The 15521-nt window shown below is 35.9% G+C and overlaps 1 protein-coding gene and 2 long non-coding RNA genes across 3 annotated transcripts in view; 1 reads left to right on the top strand and 2 right to left on the bottom strand.

Moving 5' to 3' along the window:
• The window catches only part of LOC131150642 (multiple organellar RNA editing factor 2, chloroplastic), a 28889-nt gene extending 22294 nt beyond the window's left edge, over positions 1-6595 (top strand). The window contains exon 4 of the mRNA XM_058101495.1: positions 6237-6595. Within this exon, the coding sequence (XP_057957478.1) occupies positions 6237-6379 (143 nt within the window). The 3' untranslated portion in view covers positions 6380-6595. The remainder of the gene's footprint in view (positions 1-6236) is intronic.
• On the bottom strand, positions 579-2175 carry LOC131150643 (uncharacterized). The gene is made up of 2 exons (XR_009135579.1): positions 2001-2175; positions 579-801 (listed from the first exon to the last, which is right to left on the bottom strand). It is a non-coding gene; the product is annotated as an uncharacterized LOC131150643 (long non-coding RNA).
• Positions 6596-8446: 1851 nt separating the features above from the next.
• On the bottom strand, positions 8447-9115 carry LOC131150644 (uncharacterized). Its single transcript, XR_009135580.1, has 2 exons — positions 8806-9115; positions 8447-8701 (listed from the first exon to the last, which is right to left on the bottom strand). It is a non-coding gene; the product is annotated as an uncharacterized LOC131150644 (long non-coding RNA).
• Between the last annotated feature and the right edge of the window lie 6406 nt (positions 9116-15521).

Below are 15521 nucleotides of genomic sequence, written 5' to 3'. Positions count from 1 at the left end.
ATAAAGGATCCTCTAAGGAAGGTAAGACATCTCATCTTATTCTTACTCTTTACCATTGCGATCATATAATCCTTCCAAATTCCCTGACTTAGTCATTTGGGTGATCTCCCAGGGTACACCCCAAGTCCTCCAAGCTGTTCTCCTCTCATTCTTGGTAGGTGATCAAAGTTATGATTGATCCAAATTTTCTTGGACAAATTTTCGCTGCAACAGGATCAAATTGCGACAAGTCCCGTTGGATTCACATTTGGAAGATAGCAGCCCCGCTTAAAGCTGCTTTTTTTTTTTTTGTTTTGTTTGGGAGTCCACACATGGAAATATTTTAACCCTTGACAATTTGCAGAAAAAGGGGCTTATAGTCTGCCACATTCTTCTCCATTGCCCTTGGACAAAGAACTTGTGGAATATGGTTCCATCCTTGACTGGACAGCAGTGTGTTACTGTAACGACCTGGCCCTTTACACGGACTCAGGTGTCACTCACATACATCAAATATCTATACTTGTTCAAGATATGGAAACAACCCGCCCGAAATAGGGACATACGGGTGTAAATCATACATAATCATGATGTAAATGTCGCGGAAAAACATAAACATCCATTGGGATTATTACTAGCCTTATACCAGAGTTTACTAATACATCCATAATTTACATACATTCGGACTTAGAGTAATTGTCATATTACAACCCTCCAAAAAGGACTTTCATCAAGTTTAGTACAAAATTTAGATGCTTACGTAAGTTAACCAAAATAACCTCCCCAGTCCCTTTATCTACTAGGACCGACGCACGGACGGACCTGAAAACAAAGGTTGTAAGATAGGGTGAGACACCTCTCAGTAAGGAAGAAGGAGTTACAACAGTGTGTGACTGCATACATGCATATTTTTATTCAACATCTGGAATATAAATAAAATATTTTCAATACAGTAATGCATCAGGTATATCATTATTCATATTACAAAATTCCCACATCTGTCTTTTGACCATTTAATGATTTATCAGATGACCAACAGCAAAATATCCCTATAACCAGTTTTACCCCGTGGCTCGGGTTGTGCACTGATACTCGTCCAATGCCCTGTTCGTGCAGGCACTGTCGAGTACCTACATACGATCCGACTGCCTCCATTGGCCCAATATCAGCCAATGGTTTCATCCTGCTAGCTGACCATCTTGGTACCCACATCGTTTAGTACGTGTACATCTAGCTATGATATCGCGCCGTATCATATAACAGTGGTTTCATTTCACCCTGCAAAGAAAGTATTTTTCAACCCTCCCGGGACTCTCAAGCTGTGGTTCCGTGTATCATAAATTCAATTTATACAAATATGATTTTATCTCCCATAATCTATATCAATAGTATAGAAATAATTCCATCGGGTTCAAACCAGCGTCTTTCCACTCAGTTTACCCCTCTTTGTTTACTGATGCGGCTCGGTGTATCACCAGCCTCTGTTTATCACATTGTCAGTATAACAAATTGGAATTTCATTCCCATATTCTATATCAGTAGTATAGAAAATACATTCATTTTCATTACAACATATATCACACAAGTTTAATACAAAAACCCGCTAAATGATAGAAATTCAATATACATAGTTTAACTAAATAAATAAAGGATTCGAGCCTCTCATACTATAGTATAAATACAAATAAACAATATTTGTAAAATTTGGAGATCACACATCGAAATCCTCGTTTTTACCAAAAACCGTAAAATCGTCAAACCGGCATCTCTATTCGGTAGATTTTCACAAATAAGGAGTTAAATCATAAATAATAACATAAACTAGCTTTTTAGGGGTTTAGTTTTCCAAATATGCTGTTGTAATCAAATTCCCCTTACCTTATATTCGAAATGAAATTTCATACGAAAACAGTCCAAAACGACAACTCGAGATCCCGAAAACTTAAAACCACAAAACATAACCTTACTATGTTTTCTACTGCTATCCAAATATCCAATCAAAATTAGGATCAGATTCCTACCTCGATTCTTGGGAAAACCCGAAACTCTCCGAAACGACGATCCGATCCACTAAAAGTGTAGAGTTTCCTCTTCTGATCCACGCAGTACCCTCCGTTTTGGAAACGGACGACGAACGGCGAAGGATCTTAGAGAGAGAGAAAATGAGAGAGAGAGAGAGAGAGAGAATGAGAGAATGAGAGAGGATAAGAGAATTTATAGAATAAATCTTTACTTAGCCCTTAAGTAATCTAAATAAATATCTCCTCCAAGATATTTATATATAAATATCTCAAAATATCTTTTTTCAAAATATCTTCTCCAAAATATCTTTTTTTTTCTCTTTTTTTTTCTTTTTTTTTTTTTGGGGTCGGGTTACTACAGTTACTGCAAGTTCCGTAGGAGGGGATTTGGGTTTGGAAAGGCATCAGAGGCACGAAGGAGAAGCGAAAGGCTTTGAACCTCGTCCCTCTCCCTATCTTGTGCTTGGAAAGAAAGAAATAAGAGTGCCTTCAAAGATACAATTACTTTGCTTCAGATTTGCAAAGAGCAGTGGATTGCTGTTGTTTCTGGCTGGCTTAGTGGGCAAATGGTTAAGGATCTTAATGTAATCCTTGATGTTTGTGGCACTCTACAGAGTGGTTGATATTTTGTACCATTGGGATGACATCCCCTTGATGCCTTGCTAATATAAATGTCTCTTTACTAATAAAAAAATGTGCTTGCTATCTTTGAATATTTAATAAAAATAATAAATTATAAAAATATTTTAATACTAAAAATAGGAGTACAATTTTTTTTTGGTTTTGTTGATTTGTTTTGCTAGTATAATTTTTTAAAGGTACTCATTATTCGTGGGCGTGCGGTGAAGATGTGCGTAACCCCCTCTTTTTGGAAATAGTTATGTGAATTATGAGGATGTAATGGAGATGATGGGAAAGTTAAGAAATATTTTAAGACTTTATAATTTAAATTATTTTAGTGTAGTACTTATGTATCCATGTTTGTACATTTTGTAAATAAATGATAACTTAAAAGTTTGAGGAAAATTTTGAAATAGTGAGAAAAAAATGATGATTAAAGATGGTCTAAAAGCATTCTATTATATAGGTATGTATGTGTGTGTGTGCATGTGCATGTATTATATTACCGGGTTGGTCGCTGGTCTGAGTTTTTAAATATGCATTCAACAGCAATGCGGAATTACTGCAGAGAGAGAGCGAAGGAAAAATAGGGGAGAGGAGAGGGGAAGAGGAAGAAGAAGAAACCTTTAAATGACACATCTATTATGAACAAAGACCCCAGATATAGATAAGCTACTGTAATTTAAACTGAAGACACATAATGACTATTATTTAGGTTTATGGCCCAAAAATCCCTTGACCCTTTTCTTTGAAATTGGTTTCAAATTTGGTCTAAAAGCTCATCCTATAATTGCTTCTCATCGTACATTCATGAAGCATGTATTTTTTTTTCTCTTTAGAAATATGCGAACAAATAAATCTACCTCTACCTTTGTTTTTTTTTTTTTTCTATCCTCGGCCTTCATTGCTAGGTGAGGGTTGGTTTAATTGTTGAAAATAATTTTCATTTTCTATTTCCAATTTTCCAAAGAATTATGAAAAGCCTCTTTGATTTTTGAGTTCTCCAACATTTAAATGGAGATTTTGAAAAAATGTTTCCAAGTTTTCTATATAAATGAAGAAGTGGAAAACAAGGTGACACTTTTAGTTCTTTGGAAAACTAGTTACCAAAAATTGGAACTGTTTTCCTAAACTTGGTGGGCCCTAAGTCTTGAATAGTAGGAATAGGACAACTTTGAACACTGATGGTAACAAACTCACATTTACTGTCCCTAGTACATTTTGGAAAAGCTGGACCTCTCATAGCAGTTTCACTGCCAAGAGAGAAAGTGGTGGAAAAATAAGCGAAGAGTGAAATAACAATAATAATAATAATAAGAAGAAAATCCACTTCAAATTCAAAATGTTGACTTTACAATATGTCCCAACCCTAATATATAGGAGGATTAAAATACAAGAAAGTACAAATAAACCCCCCTAAACCACACATCTATTACAACGAAAACCCCTAATTATATATAAGCCTACTACAAACAAAATGAAACATGCATAATGACATTTCAAAAAATCAATTTGATTTAATGCTTGGGAGATCGACAATAGAAGTCATTTATATTTTAAGAAGAATAATGGAAAAGTTTAGGGAAGAGAAGAGGGACTTGCATGTGGTTTTTATTGACTTAGAAAGCCTATTATAGAGCACTTAGGAAAGTTTTTTGGTGGATTTTAGAGAAGGGAATATGCAGTAGATATATTGAGATAATTAAGGATATGTATGACAAAGTAACGTCTAGCGTTACGGCTGTAAAAGGGGTGTAGAGAATTTTTCATCACAATAGGTGTACATTGAGGCTCTATTCTGAGCCCTTATCTTTTCATTTTAGTGATTGATGAATTAACTAGAAATATTCAAAATGAGATCTTATGATGTATGTTGTTTGTAAATGATATTGTCTTGATTGATGAAAGTATGAGTGGAGTAGATGGAACGCAACTTTAGAGTCTAGAGGTTTTAGGATAAGTAAAAATAAGACAGAATATCTGAGACGTGATTTTAGTTACATGAGGAATATTGGAGATAAAATTATACTTGATAATCAAAAAATTAATAGCACTAGTAGATTTCGATACCTTGGATTTATTATGGAAGTAAAAGGAGAATTTGAAGAGGATGTAATAGATAGAGTTAAAGCAGGTTGGGTAAAATGGAGGAATGCTTTGGGTGCATTGTGTGATCATAGAATATCTTTAAAATTAAAAGAAAAGTTTTATAGGATGACTGTAAGACCAATTATGCTCTATGTTAGGTAACTAAGAAACAACATGTTCAAAAAGTAAATGTTGCCGAAATAAGAATGTTAAGGTGGATGTGGTATAACATTAAAATATGTGAATATTGGGACTTGCCACACACAAATAATAGATGTGAATGTTTCAAGAATTTAATCTATAATCTTTTAACCTAGGAAAAAAATTCTTATATTGTTGCTCTTGTTGATGAGAACCTTTTTCCCTTTAGTTCTTGCTACATATTTAATGAATTCCACAAAGAAGAAATAGGTTGACTTTGCCATGCTTTATCTTATTTGAACCTCATTTAGGCTTGTTTACATTGCAAGCTAGTTACAAAAATCATATTTGGTGTTTAATGCCATACAATTCTTTATCTTATTTGAAGCCTCGTTTGGAATGTCTTAAAATATAAGTACGTTTCTAGATAAGTACTTCAAGTAAGCACTTGTGTTAATAATGTGTTTGGCTTACACTTATCGAATACTTATTTCAAAAAGTACTTTTCCAAACTACTTTTTTTAAAAGGAAATAAATATTTTTTGCAGTAGTATTTTTCTAGAAGAAGTACTTATCTGAAAAGTACTTATAATAAGTAATATTATATGAAAAAGTACTTATAATAAGTAATCTCAGAGACTACTTTTGGAGTAGTACTTTTTCTAATAACTTTTGTAGAAGTAATTCCAATATTATCTTCGTTTGCTGCAGTATGGACATTTCTTTGTTTTGTTTTGTTTTTGTTTAATGTAAAATTTTTCCTCAAATTTAGAGCCCTACACCTACACATTATTTGTAAAATGACCAGACACGTCTTGTGTGGCTTTGTTTTGTTATGGCATGGTCCTGTTAATTGTGGAGGCAGCTGCCCATAGTATTGATTATGTAATTAATATTGTTATGGCATGTTGCATATAGTAGCTAATTATTGTGTAACCATTAGCTAGTTATGGTCATCCCAGAGGGGAAATATGGGAGGGGTGGTTTTGATATGGTTCTAACCTCCAATATTTTTGCAAGTGATTGGTGTCCCTCAACTCGGCACATTTGCCATTGTGATTATTGGATTTCTACTATCGCACTAAGTATAATGTGTACACATGTGGGGTCTGCGTGCAAGATATGAAACATGATTGTTCATTGTTGAGGTGCTTGCCTGCTTTTCTTTTGAGTGAGATTATTGCGTGGCATATAATAATTTATCTTCATTTTTAGTTTCTTCAATTATGACAAGATTTAATCAATTGATGCATTTTGTGCCTATAATGAGAAGGAAGCTAGAAAATTCTCAGAGCATGCTATTTTGGCTTCGAAGCTACTTTTTTTTTTTTTTTTCAAGAAGATAATGACGAATGCTGTGATTTGTTTTTATACCTAATGTTGCAGGTGAGTTGTTTGTAAATGGAGAAATAGTCCAAAGATCTCCTGAAAGACAGAGGAGGGTAGAGCCGCAGCCCCAGACAACAAGGCCCAGACCAAAATACAATGACAGAACACGTTATGTTCGTCGCAGAGAAAACATGGGTTGAAATTCTTTCTAAATGTGAAGACTGCTGGATAGATGTGTCTAGTTTCTCTGCTGAAAAGGGTTCTGTGCATTGGAAGCATGTGTCGTTTTGGTTATGATTGGGTACCTGAATGCGTAGGGCGGTTGAACTTCTAATTGTATGGATATTTTGTGGGGTTTGTGAGGAATGTAGGACTGCTAAACTCGACCATAATATAATGATGTTTTTGTTATTCTACATGTTTGGGACTGCCTTCTGTTCCCTCGTTGCTGTGTGCGCCTTTGAAAATGATTGTGGACTGGCATTTCCAAGTCAGATGACATCCTGAGGTTGAGTTAGAAGTGAGGGGGTTTGCCAGGATTCCTCCTCTTTTTGGGGCCTTTTTTTCTTCTTGTAAGTTCGGAATGAAAATTTAATTTCAGATAGCTGTTAAATGGTTACTTAAGTTATTACTTGGCCGAGAGGAGCTGGTTCAAACCACCTCCATTATTACTTGGCTGAGAGTAAGTTTTCCCTATGAGTTGCTGGTGAATTGAGATGGGGTCATTTAATTGAACTAGGCGTCTACATGGAGTTTTGACTTCAGCTTTTGGAGTTAAAATTGTTGGTGGGCCGATATGGGTATTGGGGCCGAGTGTTCCTCTGAGATGCTTGCTCATTAGATTGGAGGATCTCCCAATGCCATCGCAATTAACAAAGATCTCTTCTTCCCATTCTTCGTGGTTGGTTGGGTGGGTGCGCTTCCTTCCTACATTTTACTATTCCTATTTTTATTTTTTTTAAGATCTTAGGCATTCTCCTTCATCTTCATGTAATCTTGTCTTCCAACGGGTGTTCTTCTTCTCTAGATTTCTACGACTATTTTGGTATAATCTGATTGTGAATCTCTCTCTTCGGTAACGTTGAGGATTTATTTTTCTTCTCTTCCAAGCTCCTCCATATTGTGCTGCACTTCCTATGGTACCATGGGTAGGAAATTATCATCATCATCTTCTTCTGTATCTTATTCTCTTGCTTCGTTCCTCTCCTGGAGCTTGGGGGAATGGGAAGAAGGTAAGCATCTTGGCTGTCAAGGAATTCTTAATGATGAAGGTTACCTCTACACTGTCACTTCTATGGACGTCTCTCGCTTTATTTATTTGTACCACATTCGAGTAATTTTGCCCTTGTGCCTTCCTAAGGCGTCCTTAAATTAAGATGATTTAAAAAAAATGAAAGTAAAATGGGCGGCCAGTTTAACTTGAGCATGAGGCCATCTTACAACCAATTCACTATGTTTAAAAGCTTAAATATTAGATTTAAATTGTGGGCAATAATATAATGTATATTAGCGTGCTTTGAAGTCCGTTTAACTGCAAAAAATAATTTTTTTAAAGATTTCTTTTTTAGAAAATTTTAGCTTATTTCTTTTCAGTTTTTTCAAGATTCATATTAAAAAGGAGGAAAAAATAAAAATTATATTTTAATGAGCAAAATAGTTTTTTTTTTTAAAAAATTTTAAATAATTATAAAAAAGATAATTTGTTTTTAAATTTTTAAAAATTATATAAGGTAGTATATATTTAGGATTGTGAAAATAGAATAAAAGGTAATAATTTTGTAATTGTTTGAAAAATTAGAAATAAAACTATAAAATTATTTTTATAAGCAAATATTAGTCTCGTAATAAAAAAAAATAATTAGATTTTTCTAGAATGTTTTAAAAGCTAAGATAAAAAATGAAGACTGTACGTTTGTCCACAACTAAACAACCCTTGCTGGCATTTTCAACAAACTAAAATTACAATGAAGCACATCACAATAGTAATACCAACATTTAGGTAGTTCATCAGCAAGGTACTTGTCAGATATTGATGAATTCGAATTCGGATCAGCAGACGTACTGGGGATACCAAAGAATTAATTTGTGGAAGCCCATTAAGTAGGCACACATGCAAATACCGGTAAATATATAAAAATTATAAAAATAAAATTAGAATATCAAAATTATAAATATTATATTAGGATAAAAGAGATTGATCTTCTTATAAATTTTAAAAATTTCTTAAATCTTTTTTAAGATTTTAAAAATCTTATAAATTTTCGTGCATATTAAGTTTTGAAGCTCTTATAACTCTCAAAAGTTTTATTTTATTTTTAATAAATATAAAATGGGGGACTAAAAAGCGAGAAGCTCACATGCTTACTTCTTTTAGCATGATAAGCTGAGCCAACCCTCCCAGAAGCGCGAATGCTGGCAAGCGAGGTAAGTACGTAAGCCCGCGCCCGCCCCCCTCTTAGTCATAGTCAATGGCGTAGCAGGTTCAGCATCTACTATAAGTCGCCAATTTTCACCCGATTTCGCTGACAGAATTCAAGAGTATCAGTATCTTTCTTCCTAATATAATATTTATAATAGCCATTGATGACTGGAAACTAGAGTGGTTGAGACCCTTTGAGCCCCTTACCTTCTCGTCAAACCCGAGGTGAGCTGGCTGACCATACCCGTCATAGCCAATACCGAACAACCCAATAATGATTCTGTAGGGAATCGAGCACAAGACTTCTTTCAATCCCTTGTCAGCATTTACCACTGAATCACGTCCTATTGGGTTCGGAGAGACGTCGATCCTTAATTTTTACCATCCAATATCTTCCCTTGCTTGTTTTTTGACCCTCTCCTCTATCTTGTCATACCAGGTAAGTAGTGGAATTGACTCAAATGGATCTGGGGCTGTGCCAAGATTGGCCGCATTTTGAACTGACCTAGCATGTGCCATCTGCTCCCTCTTAGAACTGACTGAAATATGGGCCATTGAGCCTCCACTCTAATATGGATCTACCGTTGAGAGAGTCCAAAATTTTCAATCTCGAATTATATCTATGGTCTGACGACTCTGACGTCTTCAGAAAGTGATTGTCATAGCGATGGTGATGGAGATGGAGTGGTGCCCCCACTCGCTTGCAAGGTGCATCCTTGTCGACGAGGCAGGAATAGGATCGATCGACTTCAAGGCAAATCCTAATTTTTAAAAGAGATTTTGCATTCTCCTTCTCAATTAAATTTTTTTTTTTTTTTTTTTTGATTACGCACCGGGTATCTACGTGTCCGTTTTACAGTCTATGTGACTAATCCTGCGCCTCTTGAAGTTGACCCCACAACTCCAAAGGGAGGATAAATTCAGGAGTTCAGGGGCGAAAATGAGTCTAGGAGGGTATGTCTTCAACAGCTTGGGAGTATGTCTGTCTTGGTTTTACCGTTTTCCAATCGGCTTCCGTAGGTACGTATGCTTGATTAATTGAGACAAAAATGCTTTATAAACTAATTTTAATTTTTTCAAACTTCCGAAATGGGACAAATTTTTCCATTGACTAACACAATGTTATTCATACTCTTTTTTTGGAGACACAAGACCAAGCGTTAACACTTTATTTGAATTGAAAAATACTCGTTTTTGAATCTATGCAAAAGTGAAGAGATTTGGATAGAAAGAAAATCAAACTCATCACATTTTTTAGGTCATATGATATTTTAAATCAAAACTCTTATGAATATTTTGAGAAACCACCATACCTTAACGTGGGTGTTAATACTATATTTATAATTATAAAGAATAATTATAATTAAATGATACCATATGTAAAATAAAAACTAATATCCTAGAATAAATGAAATATTTACAATCATGGGAGTCAATGCATCTATATTTGGGAAGCCTCCGTGGAATGAGCTGTGTGATCCTCAACACTCCCCCTCAAGTTGGAGTAAATAGTGATCATACTCAACTAGCTCAATAAATGGTTGAATTTTGTGGGTCTAAGTGCTTTCGTGAATAAATCCGCAGGCTGTTGACTTGTGGGTCTGTGAATAGTTTGAATAATTTGGTTTTGGATCTTCTCCCGTACAAGATAACAATCGATCTCTATATGCTTTGTTTGCTCATGAAAGACTGGGTTAGATGCGATGTGAATAGCTACTTTATTATCACAATACAACTTGATTGGTTGTGGGTGAGCTCTCTAGAGATCTGTCAAAAGTTACTTTAACCAAGTAATTTCACAATATGTTGATGCCATAGAGTGGTATTCTGCTTTAGCCGAGGACCGTGAAATTGTTGTTTGCTTCTTGGTTTTCCAAGAGATTGGTGATTTTACTAGTAAAATACAGTATCTAGCAACAGATCGTCGAGTATCTTTGCACCAAGCCCAATTGGCATCACAAAATGCATGTAATTGAATACCACTGGAAGCTGACAAAAGGATTCCTTACCTAGATAACTGTTTGAGATAGCGCAAAACTCGACGTGTTGCATCCAAGTGGGAAGTTTGAGGCTTATCCATGAATGGACTCAATGTGTGTAATGCATATGCCAAATTTGGTCTAGTGACAGTCAAATATATCAGTTTCCCAACCAGTCTTCGATATGAAGATGGATTCGAGATAAGTTCTCCATCTGTCTTACTAAGTGCCAAGTTTGGTTCAATTGGTAGACTACATGGTTTAGCCCCAAGGAAACCAGTCTCCTCAAGTATTTCCAAGGCATATTTCCTTTGTGATAGGAAAATTCTAGTTTTGGAGCGAGCCACCTCTATCCTTAGAAAGTATTTCAAGGGACCAAGATCCTTCAGTTTGAAGCATTCTCCCAAGTATTTCTTAAGCTCATTGATCTGTTCCACAATATTTCCTGCCAAAATAATATCATCTACATAGACCAAGACGATGGTGAAACTTGTTTGATGGGATCGGACGAACATAGAGTAATCTGCTTTAGATTTCTTATAACCAGCATTGATAAGTGTGAAAGATAATTTAGCATACCACTGCCTAGATGCTTGTTTGAGACCGTATAGAGACTTGTTAAGCTTGCAGATTTTGGTCTCCCCCTTTCGTCCAAAACCAGGAGGAAGATGCATGTAGAAATTTTCATCGAGATCACCATGTAGAAATGCATTATTAACATCAAGCTGAAAGAGGTGCCAATTGTGGGCAGCAGCAAGAGCGAGGACAGTGGGAACAATGACCATCTTGGCTACAGAGGCAAATGTTTTAGTGTAATCAATCCCTTCCGTTTGGTTGTACCCTTTGGTAACAAGGCGACCTAGTAACGTTCTACAGATCCATCAGGATTGTGTTTGATTTTGTACACCCATTTGTAGCCAATGGATCATTTGTGGGGTGTAAGAGGAGTCAAAGTCCAAGTGTTATTGGCTTCCAAGGCATCAATCTCAACACGCATGGCAGCACGCCTGTAATAACCCAAGAAATTAATCAGGGCCTCGTCGACGAACACAGGGGATTCGTCGACGAGGGTACATGAGGATCTCGTCCACGAGGTCATCTCTCATCGACGAGAAGATACCGAGGGGGGTTTGTGTCAGCCTGAAATTTGTTGACGAGGGGTGCAGATTCGTCAACTAACTTCTTCAGGGAATCGTCGATGAGATGACGTGTCTCGTCGATGAATTTAGGGCTATAAATAGCCAAAACTTGGATTTTTGGCAGAATTTTGGCACAGGAAATCCTTTTTTTGTCTCTAAAACATTTCCCTCCCCTTCTCTCTTCGATCCCGACCTCATTTCTCGCCGGATCAACAATCTGAGGCCACCACGACGCTCCTGGGAAAGTTCTCCCCAAGTCTGCCAGAGCGGATCCTTGGTGGGGTTGGGTTGAATTTCATCCCAATCTCAGGGTAAGACATTTTATTCAGTATATGCCTTTTCCATAGTTCTAAGAAACATAGTGTACGAAGAAATAATGATATTTTGTTTTGGGAAATATTATTTTCTGGGAGTTGAGTGGGGAACCCTGCGGGTGTAAGATCAGTCTTAGTAGGAGGCTTTTGCAAAAATCAGGTAAGGGAAATATGCTATGTTAGAGAATCTTAGTATGATTTCAGTATAAATTATATGTTTTTACTAGATTATTATTCATAGTGGGAATTTATACTGTCAGAGTTCAGTTGACTTACCTTGGTCGACTAGCCAGGATAGGTCCCACCTACGGGCCACACAACCCTGTCATGAGGGGTTAAATCATGACATACAGTTATCTATTTAGGGAAGTTTTCTCAGTTATTATAAGTATAAACAAATTTACAGAAACAGTAGATGTATTTATGAATGTTAGAAGTATTATTGTAATGACCAGCTTATCTTAATATACAATAAAACATAATAATTAAAATGGTCAATCCGAACTTGTGGGTAGCGGAGACACCTGTCATACACAGCGGAACCTAGGTAGCAGTAAATGTAAATCACATCATCAACCATAAATTACATAATACCAGAGTTTACTACATCTCCAAAATACTGTGTTTATATACAATCTCCAAAACATCAAAACAAACCTAGGATCATACAAAAAAAAATCTCCTGATCCTAGATCAACACCTACCCTTCTAGTAGGGAAGCTCAACTCACTCAGCGGCGGCCCTGACCCACCAGTCTCTCTGGGTTTCCTGAAAATCATTTAATGTTCGGAGGTGAGACACTTCTCAGTAAGGGAAAATAAAATAAATATAGCTGTGTGGCAACATGATTACTTAATAATAATATAGATATACAGTACGATCTTCATACCAGAAAACATTCATAATTTAATAACTGCAAAAACGTATACTTTCATATTTCTAATAAATCATACTAATCATAACTGTCTGGTATAGCTACTAATACTGAAAACGTACCCAGGATGAATAGCTAGCTGGTGTCATGTATTACATCCCATGACGGGTTGTGTAGCCCGAAGGCAGAACCTAACAATGGCTGGCCGACCACTACCGAGCCAAAAATATTTGTAAGTACGATGGACCTGCCACACCCTGGTCCAGACTGCTAGGTGGACGTTTACAACTCTACACTGAAGCCACATCGACTATCCATCTCCTACCCCCTCGTGGGATGGTTAGCCCCAATCTAATCATAAATGTCTAATCTATAAACTACAGTATCGTGCTCCTGAACTGAACTAAACTAACATCCTAGTTCTGATAACATATAATACATGATAATATAGCGTTTAACATAAATGGATTGATAGCATTTTCTATAATTTCATAAATACGACCTCATGCCGAACATTTCATAAATACGGCCTCTGTAATGACCCCAAAAATATTAGGTGTAGCGTAAAAAAATAAATAAATAAATAAAATAAAATAAAATAAAATAAAATAAAGATAATTAATTAAATATTATTAAATTGAATTGATTAAATAAATAATATTAAAGATATATGTGTGTGTGGGTGTGTGTATATATATAAATTTATAAGGATTAAAGTAAAAAGGAAAAATATAATATAATGTAATTATATACCTAAAGATAAATACACAATAAGTATATAGGTAAAGTAACTGAAGGAGATGAAACCTTAGGACGTTTCCTGAAGGTTGGTTCAAATCCTCAATGAATTTTTTTTTTAGATTCTTTTTCTTCTTGCGCAGAGCAGCCCCCCCCTCTGAACCCTCATTCTCTCTCCTCTCATTCTCTCTCCCTCTCTCCTCGATTTCATGATGGATTTTCGCCCGATCGAAAATCCGAAGATACCACTGGACTCCATTCGCCACTGCCATCACTTCTACTGGAGTGGATCGATGGTAGAAGTGGCGTAAGCGTATTCCCTAGGGTAAGTCATTTTTTCCTTTTTCTTTAATTTCTTATAAAATATAAGTCCAATTGATGAACGGACACCACCACGAGAATCTAGGGATGATTTTCTACAAGTCTAGTTGGACGGAATTCTCGTGGGGGTGTCGGGCCAAAACCCCAAATTTGGGGTACGACGGTTATTAAGGGACTTATTTTTAATTAATTAGCATTAATTTAGAAATGCTAAAATATTGAACATCTGGGGTTGAGTAGGATTTTTGAAATTTAGGGTCCGGGTGAGCACCGCAGGTGTAATTTTGGGACTCCCAGGAAAAATTCAGAAAATTAGGTAGGGGTGTTAAATAATAGTTTAAATATTGATTTGAGGTATATGGAGCCTAAGGGAGGCTAGATGAGTATTATTTTGGAGAAATAGATTAATTAATCTGGGGAAAATGTAAATTTCAGGAGTTGAATTTCGGGCGCCAAGGGCATAGGATTTGGGTCCTAACAAATTTCTCAGTAGTCAGGTAAGGGAATAAACTAAACAGTTATTTTCCATGCAAATTATTATTAATTATGAGTAAATTTATTTTTAGAAAAGCATATGCTATATTGTTTATTATGAATGAAATGTGCGATTGGGAAAATACTGCTATGATGATTAAAATATATATGTATGTATGAGATGCCGGAAAATCACGATTTTAGAATATGAAGTATGACTTTTAACAGCATATGTGTGGCATGAATATTATTTTATGTGAAATGTATTATGATGTGAAAGATCTTACGAACAAAGCATGGTTTCAGATATTCTGAAAAGATGAGTCATGTTATGATGATTTTGACGATTATATGATAAATAATTTATTTTCAGAATATATATACCTGAAGCGATTTTGGCACAAGGTCATGTATTTATTTTATCGGCACGAGGCCGTATTTATGTTATTGGCACGAGGCCGTATTTATGTTATCGGCACGAGGCCGTATTTATGTTATTGGCGCGAGGCCGTAGTTATGTTATCGGCGCGAGGCCGTACTTATGAAACTATGAAAGATGCTATATTATCATGTACTATATGTTATCGGAACCCGGATGTTAGTTTAGTTCAGTTCAGGAGCTCGGTACTGTAGCTATATTGTAGATCAGATATCTACGTCAGATTAGTGCTAACCATCCCACGAGGGGATGAGAGATGGATAGTCGATGTGGCTTTCAGTAGAGTGTGGATGTCCACTGGCAGTCTGGACCAGGGTGTGGCAGGCTCATCGTACTTATAGACATATTTGACTCGGCAGTGGTTGGCCAGCCGTTGTCGAGTCCCGCCTTCGGGCTGCACAACCCGTCATGGGGGGTAATACATGACACCAGCTAGCTATTCATCCTGGGTACATGTTTTTAGTATTATCAGTATAACAGATGTTTTATATATGATATGACTTACTAGAAAATACGAAAGCATGTGATTTTTCAGTATGGTAAGATAAACATTTATGAAATATAAAATGTACTGTATACATTTAATTGCATTAAATATTCATGTTGTCACACAACTGTATTTAGTTTACTTTCCCTTACTAAGAA

The sequence above is a fragment of the Malania oleifera genome, chromosome 3, assembly GCF_029873635.1.
Source record: "Malania oleifera isolate guangnan ecotype guangnan chromosome 3, ASM2987363v1, whole genome shotgun sequence".
NCBI lineage: Eukaryota > Viridiplantae > Streptophyta > Magnoliopsida > Santalales > Ximeniaceae > Malania > Malania oleifera.
Note: the sequence above shows the minus strand (reverse complement) of the source record. Positions and strands in the feature narration are given on the sequence as shown.